General features: G+C 47.2%; 1 protein-coding gene across 10 annotated transcripts in view; it reads right to left on the bottom strand.

Annotated features, from left to right (window-relative positions):
* Positions 1-203: 203 nt before the first annotated feature.
* Positions 204-14,515, bottom strand: part of lyst (lysosomal trafficking regulator) — a 53,191-nt gene continuing 38,879 nt past the window's right edge. For 8 of the 10 annotated variants that reach the window (XM_018680269.2, XM_051076683.1, XM_018680266.2 and 5 more), the window contains 31 exons: positions 14,198-14,378; positions 13,612-13,781; positions 13,272-13,502; positions 12,917-13,083; positions 11,611-11,763; positions 11,346-11,507; positions 10,763-10,954; positions 10,462-10,673; positions 10,148-10,357; positions 9,682-9,858; positions 9,429-9,505; positions 9,114-9,302; positions 8,832-8,977; positions 8,654-8,750; positions 8,411-8,472; positions 8,148-8,203; positions 7,895-8,047; positions 6,526-6,770; positions 6,364-6,430; positions 6,126-6,282; positions 5,445-5,585; positions 5,141-5,358; positions 4,827-5,057; positions 4,522-4,711; positions 4,301-4,437; positions 4,104-4,202; positions 3,503-3,642; positions 3,328-3,425; positions 3,078-3,234; positions 2,928-2,999; positions 204-2,518 (listed from right to left, as the gene is read on the bottom strand). In XM_018680269.2, the coding sequence (XP_018535785.1) occupies positions 2,380-2,518; positions 2,928-2,999; positions 3,078-3,234; positions 3,328-3,425; positions 3,503-3,642; positions 4,104-4,202; positions 4,301-4,437; positions 4,522-4,711; positions 4,827-5,057; positions 5,141-5,358; positions 5,445-5,585; positions 6,126-6,282; positions 6,364-6,430; positions 6,526-6,770; positions 7,895-8,047; positions 8,148-8,203; positions 8,411-8,472; positions 8,654-8,750; positions 8,832-8,977; positions 9,114-9,302; positions 9,429-9,505; positions 9,682-9,858; positions 10,148-10,357; positions 10,462-10,673; positions 10,763-10,954; positions 11,346-11,507; positions 11,611-11,763; positions 12,917-13,083; positions 13,272-13,502; positions 13,612-13,781; positions 14,198-14,378 (4,726 nt within the window). In that variant the 3' untranslated portion in view covers positions 204-2,379. The remainder of the gene's footprint in view (positions 2,519-2,927; positions 3,000-3,077; positions 3,235-3,327; positions 3,426-3,502; positions 3,643-4,103; positions 4,203-4,300; positions 4,438-4,521; positions 4,712-4,826; positions 5,058-5,140; positions 5,359-5,444; positions 5,586-6,125; positions 6,283-6,363; positions 6,431-6,525; positions 6,771-7,894; positions 8,048-8,147; positions 8,204-8,410; positions 8,473-8,653; positions 8,751-8,831; positions 8,978-9,113; positions 9,303-9,428; positions 9,506-9,681; positions 9,859-10,147; positions 10,358-10,461; positions 10,674-10,762; positions 10,955-11,345; positions 11,508-11,610; positions 11,764-12,916; positions 13,084-13,271; positions 13,503-13,611; positions 13,782-14,197; positions 14,379-14,515) is intronic. The other 2 variants (XM_018680272.2, XM_018680273.2) reach the window with 1 other exon arrangement.

Raw genomic sequence — 14,515 nt, 5'->3', positions numbered from 1 at the left:
CTCCACATCCTCCCTACCTCCCCACCCCACAGTAACCGATGGGCCTCATCTATAACACCCCCCTTTTTTTTTGGATCGGGGGGAGTTGCACCCAAATTCAACCTATAATCTATATTTTTCTACTTCAGCAGCATCACCATTTTGCTCCAGACGTCCCTGAACGCACCTCTCCTCTCCACACACAAGACACAGAAGACCAGATGTAGTAATATTTCTTCAAATATTTATATATATTTATATATTTATAATATACTCATCACTTGGTTTGTCCATACATACACACACGTACATATATACAAACAAAAAGGAAACACAAACACTGACGTTTGGGAGCTTCAGTCCATGATGCCAAACTGTCAAAACCAGCCCCAAACAGGTCAAATGAACGACAACATTTTAAGCAAACTAAGACAATGATCTTAAATTATGCATAGCTTAAGTTATGAACTGAAAAATATTTCCTCCTGTGTCAGAGAGCATGAAAAAAATGTCCATTTTCCTCTCTGATTTTTGCCATTTTCTCAAAAAGAAAAAGAAGAATTCGTACAATCTCACATGTGGATGTTAAGAGAGAAAAAACAAAGGTTGTGGTTTTCATAGACAAACACTTTTATAAATTTCGAGGGAAGGGAAGAAATGTATGTACACATGCAAGCATCAAACACAGTAAACAAACGCAGTAACGTCATGGCTTGTACAGGCTGAGGAGGAGGAGGAGGGGAATAAATCAAATCAAGGTAACGACACAAAAGGAATGATATAATAATAAGAAGTAATATTCCCTTTCTCGTAAACCAATGTGAAATGTAAGACATCGTTTTAATGACAGAAGGCTCGCTGCAGTCACCACAAAGGCTCGTTTCACAGCTGTGTTAGAACAAACTCCTGGTTTCGTCCCACGTGATTTAAAAAAAAAGAAAAGACCTATTGCATGTTTATGTCTGATATTGCTTCTTTCTGGGTTTGATTTATTAGTGGAATTAAATCAAAGCTCAGTTCAGGTTAAGACCACAGATCATTGGCTCCTCTTGGATGAAATGGTAGTTGGTTTAAAGAAGGAAAAAAAAGTGCTTTAACTACCATTTTTTGACGTGCGGTACGTCGAGTGGGAATGTGAAGAGTAGCGGGGCGGGTTGAGGAGAGAGAAACGATTGGTTGATCAGTGTAGTGTTTAAGATTCGGCTCTTTGCCACACCCTCCCCACCTGCTACAACCTTTAATCTAATGCTGCACAGGTACAAAGCAGAGGATGAGGATGAGGATGAGGAGGAGGGGATTCCTCTCTGCTGCTTCTTCAGCGTTAGGCAGCTAATGCTGTTTGTTAATTGCTTTCTCAGGATCTCAGCGAGGCTCTGTGAAGTAGTGAAAGGGTTTTTTTTTAGTGCATTTGAACAGCAGATGATGAAAAACACGAGGGAAGGTGAAGATGAGCCTCGTGGTGTTTTGAAATAAATAAATGAGTATCAACATTTCTGTTAGGAGACAGGAATCATGACAGCGAATGTCACACAGTCAAGGTCAGCATCATCCTAGCATGCAGGAGTAGGACAGAGCAGCCAACACAAGGTACAATTCATCCCGACATCTCCTCCCTTCCACCTCCATCCCTCCACTGAGCTCAGATACAAAGTGATGCAGGGCCGTGACACTAGTGTTCAGACTTGAGTGGAGCAGACAGCCCAGCAGAGCGGCGTCTCACTCCCACAGAGCGGGACGTCTCCTGGTGACAGACGCGTGAGGAGGGGAGAGAAGGAGGGGAGGAGGCTCCCTCCATCTTCCCAGCTCCTGCTGCAGCGTCAGTGGTACACGCTCCAGCGGCAATCTGTCGCTGCAGGAGATCTGAGCGCCGCCACCGCCGCCGCTGAGGCGAGAGACGGCGAGGGTGAGGGTGAGGGGGGGGTCCTCTTCACACTTTGGGGTCTGGCTTTGGCCAGACGATAGCAGCTCACCAGGAAACGGCAAAAAATTAATATCACGCGAAGGAACAAAAAGTCAACAGCAGGAAACAAAACGATGAAAGATTTAAACCAAACACACTCTCAGAAATGCGTTATGTGTAAAGTGTCTGTTGCAGCCTCAGCCAAATATTCATTGACCCCCCCCCCAACATTCCACTTCAGTATGTTTATAAATATATATTTATATACATATATTACTATGTTTATAATCATTTCTCGATGCTGGGAGTGGCTGCAGTAGAGTCTGCTCAGCTGGAGGCGGCTTTAGTTAAAGGTCACGGAGGGTTCAGGGAAGTTGAGGCCATGCTGACAAGTGCCCCACCCCCCGCCGAGGAGGAGGAGGATGAGGAGGAAGAAGGGGGGGGGGGGGGGCTCCTCTTGCTGAGAAGTGGACAGTAGTAAACGTCAGACAGTCACAGTCTCAGCCTGCGGCGTAGCTGCTCAGGAAGGAGTAGAACATGGGCAGCTTCATGCGCTGCTGGTCCCGCCGACACCACGCCATCACTGTGCCCTCGCTGTTGGCCGTGTAGAGGTGGTGGCCGTCGCACGAGTACGTCAGGCTGAGGCGGGAGAGGACGCAAGGATTATTAAACCATCACAACAGTGGGAATTAGCATGGTTGTAGCTAGGACTGGGCAAAAACAGATATTTGAAGAGTGTCCTGATCATGACTGAAGCTCATCAGTTAAACTTTGAGGATATAATTTACCATGCGAACACGTTTTATCTGCCTTAATTAAAGATTAAAAATGTACTTGTGTTGTAGAAATGTAAAAAAAACAAAAACCTGCAATGAAAAGTATTTCCTGCCTGGGAGTTTGTAGCTAAATCTTTAACTAAGAAGTAGAAAACTGCGTTTGTTATGTCCACGCTTTCATGCGGGGCAAAAGTTGATGAGTTGATTTTTGTTTTGGCGTCTCTGTGATCTCGTTTTAACGCCCAGCCCTGGTCGTAGCACTGAAATGATACCTGATGATGGGTTTGCTCGACTTGGGGAAGGTGATCTCTCTCACTGGTTTCAAATCCCAGGTGCTCCACAACCTGAAAATGTTCCAGACAAAAAAAACCATCAGTGTGTTGAGGAGAAAAGAAGCATAAATAAAATGAGACTCCACCCACCTGACGACGCCGTTCTCCAGCCCGCCGGCGATGACGTTGACAGACACGCCCTCCGGCTGGTTGGAGAAGGCCACAGAGCAGATGATCTCTCTGCAGTGGACGTGACCGATCAGGTCGCCGTTCACCGTCCACAGGCGCAGGTCGCTGCCTCCGCCCACTGGGACGTGAAAAGAGAAAACACGACCTCAGCGATCTGGAGGTGTGATGCCGTAAAAACACAAGAGGTTACAGAACGAGACGTTTCTCTCACCTGAGTCGCAAACTGTCGCGATGTCACCCGTGGTCTCGCTGGCGGAGACGGCGGTCACCGGGCTCTTGTGGCCCGTGAGGCTTTGCACGTAACAGAGCCTGAAGAAACAGAGAGGAAGCTCAAAGACGAGGCTTCACAAAAAAAACACATTCTGTTTTCACAATCTCTCACTGACCTGTTGAGGTCCCAGAGGATACAGGTGCCATCTTTGCTGACACTGATGAGGATGCTGTAAGGTTTACAGACAAACAGACTGGTGACTTCACCCGTGTGTCCGTACAGGTGAACCTGAGATTCCACCTCCATCTCCGACGGCTACAGAAAGACATGACATACATATTAGAGACCATGCATGGAGGACTTGGTTTCACAATTTCCTTAAAAAAAAAAACAAACCCTCCATTAATCAATTCCCAACAGCACAAATCAATTGCCGTTGAAACACCCTTCAGGAACAGAGAAACAACAGGAAATGTAGCTGCCTGTCAGTGGGGACCGATGAAAGTCTGAAAGCCTCTCTGATGACTGAACTCCCAGACCCCTAATCCCACTTGTAGGCTCGGTGGAAATGTGTTTCAAGGGCAGCTGTGATGTGACTAATGAAGCCGAGCGTTTGAGCACGGTGAAGCTGCCTAAAGAGGTGGGGAGGGTGGAGGAGAGAAGGGGGTGAGGAGGAGGGGAGGGGGGGGGGGGGGGTAATGGGAGGTGGGTGGGTTGGATCGGGCGTCGAAGCGGAGGCGGAAAGGTTAGAGGGGGACGTCGCCATGGAAACCCACCGTGGTGCTGGTGAAGCGGTTGCTGTAGGCGGTGATGACTCCACACTTGCTGCCCGTAAATAGCTGGCAGCCATCGGGCACCCAGGCGCAGCTGGTCACCTGGCGGAGGAGAGGGAGACGCACGATTGGACGGTGGGAAGGGAAGGAGAAAAACCCTGAGAGCTCATTGGCTGGATTTTTCTGACGAGCTGTCTTACCTGGTGAAGTTGCGAACACTGAATGAAGTTGATGGGCGGTTCGCTCTGCTTGCTCTTCAGCCTCAGGATGTTGTCCGCGTAGCCCCAGCTCAAGATGGCCGACCACTGGATGTCGGTGCTGTGCATGCTCCGAACACCTACAGAGAGGAGAGAGAGCACAGAATTAACGGGAGTCGGCAGAACATCCTCTCTGACTTGCGGCTGAGTTGTGGGCTTCCTACCCTGCTCCTTGCTATAAATCATCATGAGGCAGAACTTGCGGGACAGCCCGCAGATGGCTCGCGTCGGCAGAGCCAGCAGGGAGCCGAACCTCTCCCCATGAGGCTGGCTAAAGCACACCACTGGGTCCGGAGCAGAGGGCGAGCCCACGTACTCGCCCCACTTCAGACCTTTGATCCAGGGCAGCGGGCTCTGTGGGGGGAAGGAAGAGGCAAATTGCCAGGTGAGAAGCACTTCATTTCATGGACGATGCATTAAGTCATCCTCGGCGCACAGCGGGTGGCCAGAGCCGCTGGAGGAGATTTACCGGGCACACTATTTCCTTGGCCTGTTCCCTGGTTTCTCTGAAGGCCAGCTGAACCAGGAGTCCCATGGCTGCTGGCAGCTCCCCCTCCATCGTGAGTTTTGGTCCGGCCCTGCTGATATGAGAGGCGTTGAAGAGCTGCCTAGGCGTCTGCCCGTACGTCTTGATCATCGTCTCCAGGGCCCGTCGCTGCACCGGGTCTTCTACAGCCGAGACGTCCATGCCAAAATATGTCTGCGAAGAATGATATAAAACTAATATAAGCAACAACAACTCTAATATTCTCCCAATAATTCTGGTGATCAGCAGCTTCTTACAGCCGGGTGGAAGACGTTGATGGCATGGACGGCTGCTTTGCCTTTCTGCTTGAGCCCGAACACCAGGTCGATCCACTGGCACAGCGTCTGGGAGACCTGGTCGGACTCCAGCGCCTGTCGGTGGATCAGGATGAAGAGACGCGGGTCGTTGCGAGCCCAGGGCGGCAAATTCACATGATTCACCCTCTCGCCGTTCTGTCGAACCCCGAAATCAAAACCTGCAGAGGCATAAAAAGTGATAAATAAATGCATGGAGGAATTAAAGATAGGTATAAAGGTTAAAGGAAGTGGTGAGAATAATTACCCTCTCTGTTGACCAGAAATTCTGGGAGGTAGAAAAACTCTGGGATGAGCTCTTTCACATCAGTCATGGACTCGTAGGAGGACAGTCGCCACGTGGTGTTCATGGAGTGAAACGTCCGGTCCGGGATATCAAAGCTCTGGTCTGATTAAGGGCCAAAGACAATCTAATTACAGATTCAACTCACTGATTGAAAAGATCCCCTTTCATGACCTTGGACACCACGCTGGCTGAATAAATTTACGATCACACAAAAAGATGCCTCGGAGGATCAGAGGGGAGAGAGACGCATGAATGACAAAAAATAATTAACACGAACGGAAGAAAGAGAGAAGAGAACGAGGAAGGAGGGTGAGGAGTTGATCAGAGAAAAGTATAAAGATGAAGTAACCTTTCATGGCTAATTCATGTGACACAACACAGCTACGGTGACATGCTGCTCAGCTCCAGCGTCTCAGGACTAAAAGCCTAAAGATGGAGCCGTCAGTGCAGCGCAGACAGGTGCTGCTAAAAGCTTTTTCAGAGCTGTATGATAATTATCTGCTGCTAAAGAGCCGCGGCCTGTCAGTCAATTAACATTTACAAACTATAGATAAAGTATAAAATAATGCAGCTGGAGACTTCTTCCTGCCTTAACAGTTTCCCCTCCTTGACTTTTAGAAAGCGTCTGACGTTGTGACTCACCCTGGTACGCGAGGAACATCTTGGTGAACGGGGGCATCCGGACCAGGAAGTGCAGCACGGTGCCGCTGTTGGAGTAGTGTGAGCCGTAGTGGTAAGGCTGGACGGGAGGCATGGGGTCGTCCTCGCGGATGCCCTTCTTGTACTCCTCCTCCAGGTACTGCACGACAAAACACAGGCATCAGTTGTGTTTTCTTATCGAACACGGGTGCTAAAAAAAGTGAAGCAGGGCCGGACTTACCCTGTAATTATCCACGTAACGATCCTCTTTTTCTTTCGACTGGACTGCGATGGGTTTGCTCAAATTCCTGCACGGCAACAGAAGGGAAGCAAAGTAGTAATAAACCACGATTTCTCATAACCTCAAATGCCTCTCCTACCACAGTAACCATCCAGCACCAACCTGTAGATGTTCGGGTCCTGCAGGTCGAGCGTCTCGCTGGTGTAATCTCGCAGGATGAAGGGGAACACGGGGTACTGCATGAGGTCGTTGAAGGAGCGGCCCGCGTGCTTGTTGAGGTGCGTGAGGTACTCGAAGTTAGAGATCTGACCCGAGCCCCAGAGCTGCGTGAGCGCCGTGATGTTTCCGTGCTCCAGCAGGTTGGGCAGGTCAGAGGTCAGGATGTTGTGGTAGACGTCGTCACGGAACTAAAGCGGGAACACGAGGAGAAACGTGAGATTATTTCCAACACGGAAGGAAATATGGAAAAAGACTTGTGTCTCTTAGTATGCTGCACCACTGGAAAAAAGTTTTAGTTTCATTCATCTAAAAGCTAAAACTTTTCCACCACACCAAGCAAAACCATACTTATACAAGACTAATGGTGCGTTCCAGTTGTACTTCCTGGTAGGAAATTTCAACTGGAATGCCCCTGAGGCCGGATTTCCAACTTGGAAAGTCAGAGCCACCTCGCCAACCCCAAGATAAGAATTCAAGATGGCAGCTATTAGAGTCTGCAGCCAGCATGCTGATGCTAATCACCCTCTTAGTTTAGCATTTGAACAGTTCAACCAAATGGACAAGTGAAAGTTTTAGAGGAAGATCAATAAAATGAGAAAAACAAAAACAATATCAGTCTAAACCTGAAGTAAACCTACAAAGAAAAAGAAAATACCTTCCTCCCTGTTTATCCAGGAAAGGTTTTTTAAGTCCACCAACAGTCTGAGGACGACCGAGTTTGACTTTTCTGCTTTGGAAACACCTGCAGGCAACTCTTTCTTTGCTTAAAAGTCAGTTGTCCCACCATATTCTAACATTCTTTAAATATTTCATTGAAAGTAGTGTAAAATAATAATAGTTTTTTCTTCCAGAGTATGATGGTACAGTATCTTATTATCCTGATTGATTCCTGGCAGAGAATACCACAGAGCTCGACGGGCATCAGGGACAGAATACCAAAAAGGCAATTCAACAATTAACTCTCACAGTAAAATAGCTTCTTTTAATTTCTATTCATACATCTTTTTCTTTGAGCATCAGCGGGCTCTTTCATCTTGTCATTTTTTATCACAGTCCATCCTGTGTGGCTACATTTTAATATTCAGATGAAACATGGATTGAATTTTTCTCTTGTGATCTTGTTGGGTAGTCTAGTTATGGATGATAAGCCCAGTCAGTCCTTTGCAATAATAAAAATGGAACAGCTTAAGTAAATAAGCCGGAGGATCTACTGTATGCCAGTCACAAGTAATATCAGCATTCATTTCTTGAGCACTGACAGCGTGGATTCCTTCATTTTTATTCCGTGTGACTTGTGTTTTTTCCACCTCACCTTGGTGTTGTCAAAGGCTAACAGCAGGGTCCTGCCATTTGTGAGGAATATCTCCACGGCGTTGTCTCGCAGCTGCCACCAGCGCTTGTGCACCTCCTTGATCTCCTCGTACGTCCAGGAGAAAGAGGGCGCCTCGGTCTCTCCGTGAAGGCTCTGTCCGAACACATAAACACATCCGGTGGTTGAGACACCAGGCAGACTCAATACGTAAAGTGGAGGGGAATAAGCCCGGACAGCTTAAGTCTGGCTTTACCTGGTGGTCATGAGCATCGGCGGCGTTGTCCTCCACAAAGTACATCCCAGACTTTCCTATGAGACAGCGCATGGGGAGTGAGATTTGGTGTACTAAGAACAAGACAAACAAAAGCTTCCCCCACTGAATAACTAACACACACTTGTGTGTGAGGGAAGAGCACATTTTCTAGTGCCCCAGAGAGAGCACATTAGTCTTTGTGCCTTGTGACTGCCTGAGTATATTATGCATGGAGCAGCTGTGAGCAACGGTCAGTGACTTACCCAGAAGTAGCTCCCCTGCTGTCTCTCTGGAGGGGGCGACGCTGATGCACCGTCTGGTGAACCTAAAAACAAAAAGACATTTCTCATATAAGAAATGCACCCTCTGAATAAAGCACAGACATCTCTGAGTCTATTAGACATTTATGCACTTTCCTCAGATCATCCCCGGCTTCGTGAGACAAATCTGATGTTTTCTAAAGGCTTACAAACAGTGCAGAGAGACAGAGAGGAGGGACATTATACCTGATGGGCTCGCTGGTGGCTTTGTCTTTGACAGTGGAGGAGAAGGAGGAGTGAGTCTTATCTTCAAACAGGAAGGACAGCGCTGGCTTCACGGTGTCTAAACAAAACACAGAGGTCAGATAAAGGACGACAAGCACACTAGTACAGTCAGAATTTTGGCACTAAAAAGTGTATCCACCTTCAGGCTTGCGTCTGTCCTTGAGCAGGTATTTGTTGGGGATGGTGAGGTAGCATCTCTGTAGCCGCCGTCGCTCCCGGTTCGGCCCTTCGGTGGGGTCCAGCTGCCAGGACGTTGGGTAGGATGTCTGGTCGTACCAAACAGCGCTGAAACAAATTACTGAAACGTTAGAATGTCATTTTCCCTGCTGCTTTTTTTTTTTTAATGAGAAAAACAATCATCATTACAGTAACGATTTAATTACTGCACTTTCCCATGTGAGAAATAAATTCCCATGCCCACCGGTCATGCGTGAGCTGCTGCACCAGCTCCTGCCAGTGGCGGCTGGCGCTGAGGTCAGTCTTATAGAGTCCCCTGATGTGCTGGATGACTTTCTTTCTCTCCATGCCTTGCCGCAGAGACACATTCTGAGTTATATCAGCTGCAATCTTGGAAATGTCCTTGGACTTTCCATCAAGCCTCTGGATAAGACTGCAAGAGAAATAAGAAAAGAATGGAGTGAATACAAGAGGGGAACAAAGACACGATTCTTTACGCTGTTTTCTTGAGCTGAACATCAATTTCACATTAGGAAAAAAAAAAAAAGCAGAGACGCACTTCCTCTGAGTGTTGACCATTTTCTTTTCCCATGCCACTTTGCTTGTTCTCTCCTCTGCTTCGTATTTGAATTTCTCCTGTGCGAACAAAAACACAAGTAAACAGGTTCTTAGCATTTAAAGCTGACAGGGTTGTACTTAGCATTTTTTGGATCCACCTGCACAAAAATTGGTATTTCAAATGTCCTATCAAAAAAGGCTTAGAAGCTGTTTTCCTTCCCTTTTAGCAAACGACAGCCTTTGTAGGGACTTACCTCTTTTATGGCCCTGAGCAAGTCTTGTTTGTGCGGAGCGTTGGGGGGGATGCAGCGATGGCCGCAGAGCTTGAGCGAGGTCATGAATACACCCACAGCGTTCTGCTCGTCTTTGGTGAGGCTGTCCTTGTGATCGTGGAGCATCTCGTACAGGTACAGCGACAACTTTGGTCCGTGCTGAGCGAAAAAGAGAGAGAGTAGGAGAGTTAAAGGGAAGGACGGAGGATTAAAATTTTCATTTGTGGCTGTGATGGACAAGAAGCGAGCCTTCTACGGCTCGCTGACCTTCAGTAAAGCCTGAGAGGAGGATGCAGAGTGAGAGAATGACAATGCAAGGCAGCAGATGAAGAGCTTAAAAAACTGTCAAGAGTTATTTTAGAACCAAAGCTTGACAACTCCTGAAAAACTGTCTCCTGTCTGTAGGAAGGTGGAATGGATTTTATCAACACATATCCTTCACACTCACCTCCAGACCCGGGCTGAGACTCTCCTTCAGGATATCCAAGTGCCTGGGATCAAACACAAACTCCAGCGCCTCTTTCCTGTCAGACAGGGGAAGCGCAGGGCTGAGCGTGTGCACCAGGAGGCGGCCGATTTGAACCCGAAAAGTGTCCCGACACGACCACAGGATCCTCCGCCACTGCTGATGTGGGGCCCCTCCCCGACCCGTGCTGCCCTGTGAGATCACAAGCGTCAACGTACGGCATCACGATGTGACAACTCAGCTCTTTACAGCTAAAAAAAAAAAAAAAAAAAAAAAAAAAGAGTCCTTTGTCCTACCAGGCTGATTTTGATCCCGTCCATCATGAGTTTGAGGATGTCCTTCTGAAAGCTCTTCTTGCTGGCAGGTGGCAGGGTGAAGGGCGTAGGGGAGTGTGGGACAGAGGCGGAGCCGCCCTCGTCCTGCGGCTGATCACCTGGATCTGGCGTGAAAAGCTGCTGGTCTGGGGAGTCTGGGATATTCAGCAGGTCAAATAAGTCCTGACTCACATCTGAAAACGAACAGAGCCAGGATTAGACCGCAAGGAGAAAATGGAGATTAGAATAGATAAGTGGGGGGAGAACAAGTTTTTTTTGTTACCGTAGTAAATGAGTCTGTTGACAGCGAGAACCACGAGCCTCTGTAGCCGCTGGACGAACTCCGTCTCGCTGGCACGGATGGGGTTTTCCTGGCTCATCCTCCTCTGCATCATCTGGTTGAGCTCATCGCTGGCTACAGAGCGCATCCGCATCAGGAGAGAGTCAGTCTGGGCCAGAGAGAACCGGCGACGGCCTACAAAGCACAATATTGGTATGAGCTCAGCTGTGAGGACACTTCACGATGGGTACACCATTTGCGAGTAAAAGCGCACATGTTTTTTTTTTCCCCTTTCAAGTTAAGAGTAAGGTTGTGCAGATGTTTCATGTATCATTGAACACGGAGAAGATTATACAGATTCACTGATCAAAATGCCATCTGTGCTGAAATGCTTAACGCTGATTTAGTTAAGCATTCAAACATGCACACACAAAGGCACCAGTAGCACACACGAGCGTACTGGGCAAATTAACCCCCAAAGGTTAAAGGGGGAGGAGGGCAGAGAAAGGGTGAGTTCACAAAAAAGTGGGAGACATGCCCCATGGCAGGGAGGATGTTCTCCGCCGTGGACCGCGGTCCCAGCTACCTGCGTCACAGTGGAGCATGTAGGATGGAGCTCCTGAGGGGGAGGGGAGGGGGGAGTCCTGGGACAGGAAGCTGAAGGGAGGGGACAGGGGGATCTGGCCATAGGAGCAGTAGTGCTGCCTGGGGATGCGGGGGATAATGGAGTCTTTCATGGCAATGGAACCTTCAGATCGTGGATGAGGAGAGGATCAATAAAACAGACAGGTGAGAGTGGAGCAGTGAAAACAGGCCGTGGTCACTGACTTCTACTGTTTGGAAACACTCACCTGCGATGCTCTTGCGCTTCTGATAGATGGCGTGGTGCGGAGAGCTCGGCGCATTGACGGAGCTGCTCAGCTTCTGAGGCTCCTGATTGGCTGTTGTCTTTATGAATTCAATGGCTGACTGAAGGACGCGGAACTGCAAAGCCACTGCCATCTCTGGGGAAAAATAGAGACAATGAAGTTAGAAGTTAGCCAAGCTTTATGGACTCAGTACTCTTTGTTCTTTCTTGTAATCTCCTGTTTGTCGAATCAGTTTGATGGGCATCATGGATCGGCAATTTACTGAGAGGTTCAAGAGTTTCTAACGTTGACAGCTGTTGTAACATTTCTTATCTTTCCAGTTTTCTAATGCAACAACCAACACTGCTTAATATATGATGTTTTCATCTGCCAATATTAAATTCTTTTTTGCTCCTGGGGAACATTTTATCAAATAAAACTTGTCCACAAACAGAGCCTTATATAGCAATCTGGTGTCATAGATGGAGCTGTAACAAATGCACGGTTCTGTACTTTGGTTTTCTTGTTTTGTTTTGGTGGGGTTAAACCAAAATGTTCCCACACTGCTGACTTGAACATGCACAGGAGGGGTCTGCAATCTCAGGGTTATTATTCCTTTTGAGCCTAACTTTTACTCACTCGATGGAGATTGGACCAAAACAGTGATGTGAAACAAGCAGCTGGTAGACTTTAAATAGAATAATATTTTAGTGATTTAGTGTTTATTGTGGTGGCAGCAGGTTGGGGTTTAGGGATGGGGTATTGCAGCTCTGTTATCCTGTATTGCGATATGATATTGTATTGCAGTTTCGGTCTCAGTTTCAGAATCAAAGCACAAATCTTACGCGCAGTCATCAAGTTGAAGTAAACAAACTGTGGTGCTCGCTTTATGCTCAATGGAGGCAAAAACACAGCTGAGTATGATTACTAAAGCTACAACTAAAAATAAAGGGTGCCATGTAGTCATGATGCTTTTGTAACGTTTGTGTGATCACAGGATGATTATATCAGATCAAAAAAATTGTAAAGACATAAACACTAATGAGAAAGAAGATGGGAGAGATTATTTTTCAGAGAGCAAATTTAGGGACAAATGAGAGAAAACCATTTAGTGGGACGAAGGAGATGTGAGATAGTTCTCAAATTATGTTTTTTCTCAAATTAGATTCCACTCTGCAGTTGTAGATAATGAAGTGACAGCCCAGTTTCTCCCTGACAGCTTGATATCATCCAGAACTGCAGAGCACAGAAGATGACAACACTGATGTATTTTGCATGTGTATTGAATTTCCAGAAATCCAGTCCTCACCCTGTGTACGACGCATCTTGCTGGTCTGCATGAAACCCAACAAGGTAATGAGGTCTTCGATGATGCGGAAGTACTGGGACCCCGAAGAGCTGCAGGAGTGTATAGTCACAGCCACTAACAGCTGCTGGATGTCACACACCAGGAGCTTGTAGTCATTCAGGGGAATACTGCAGAGGGAGGACGGGGGAAAAACAAGAAAATGTGAAGCAGGAGAAGTGAGTCTACCACTCGTATATGCCAGATCAATGAACAGTGAGAGGATTAATCATTTAATTCATGGCTGAAAGGTTCAAGACAAAACCCGTGAAATCATGGAGGTGTTTGAATGAATCATCCTCTGTTCTGGCAGCCTTACCCGTTCTCCATGCCATTGAGGGTGGAGAGGGTGTTAAAGAGCACGTAGAGCAGCCCGTGGTCTAGCAGGATGTCTGCCAGCTTGGGGCAGGCGTTGAGGAGCTGCAGCAGCATACACAGGATGTTGTGCACCAACGAGTTCTCATACAGGGAGTTTTCAATAAGACCTAACACTGGGATAATGCAGCGTTTTCTGAAAGGTGAGATATTTTCCATTTCCTCCAGGTCCAGACTGGAAAGACAGACAAAAAAGAAAAATAAGGGTAGAACGTGTCTGCAGATGTGTCTGCATCAAACACATTTAATCATATCGTTGACAAATATATCGTTCCAGGACTCACTCTTCCTCTAGGCCCACCGGCCGTCCGAACAGCATCTCCAGGAAGCATTCGAGGAGCCCCTGGCTGCCCTGGTGGATGTATAGCTGGTTTGCGAGCAGCGAGAAGCCGTGGTTCTTGAGGAATTTCTCCTTCTGCTCCTTGATGGCTCGGCTGAAATAGGCATCCAGCAGCTGGGAGAGAGGGGCGAGAATAATAGGAGGTTTTAACACACAGCAAAGGAGAGGTAGCTTAGATTTCCTAACTCGCTAATTAGCATCTTGTTTATTTAATCTATACAATGAAAAAAACAAAGTGTAACAACGACTGTGGACTCTTTTTTCTGGCTGTTTAACCTTTACAAGTTTATGGTTGTTTGACTTGATGCACTGGGGTACACACTTTCTTCTTAACAGTCTATAAAACTATGACATTAATCTTGTGCGACAGTTTCACTCGCTCTGAGCGGTTTGAGAGAAAAGTGTTTGCTAAAAGCATAAAATGTAAAACAAACGTGTAAATATGACTTTTTGGGAACGCCACAGTGACAGCAGTTAAAGCAGTAAAAGCTCGACTCCTGGCACCAAATCAGAGAGGACACTGAGCCAACCTTCATGACTCCTTGCTGGATGAGCGGTGACGAGTGGTTGACCAGGACAATGAGGGCCTCTGGCTGGATGAGTTTGTCCATCACCTCCTCGAGCATGAGATCAGGCAACAGCAGCAAGACGCCCCTCAGGAGGTCATAGAGTCCGCAGCAGATCAGCACCAGGCAGTCCTCGGTACTGGACCTAAGGAACACACAGATTAGACTCCAGTGCCTGAATACCTAGCCAAAATATTTTAATATAATCTTAAGGTATGCAGAAAATGAAATTGTGTCCAAGATTGATTGATATTTCTGTCACTAACTTGTGTATAAAATCAG

The sequence above is a fragment of the Lates calcarifer genome, linkage group LG16_LG22 (genome assembly GCF_001640805.2).
Source record: "Lates calcarifer isolate ASB-BC8 linkage group LG16_LG22, TLL_Latcal_v3, whole genome shotgun sequence".
Taxonomy (NCBI): domain Eukaryota; kingdom Metazoa; phylum Chordata; class Actinopteri; family Centropomidae; genus Lates; species Lates calcarifer.
The sequence above is the reverse complement of the archived record's forward strand: the minus strand, read 5'-3'. Positions and strand labels throughout refer to the sequence as shown.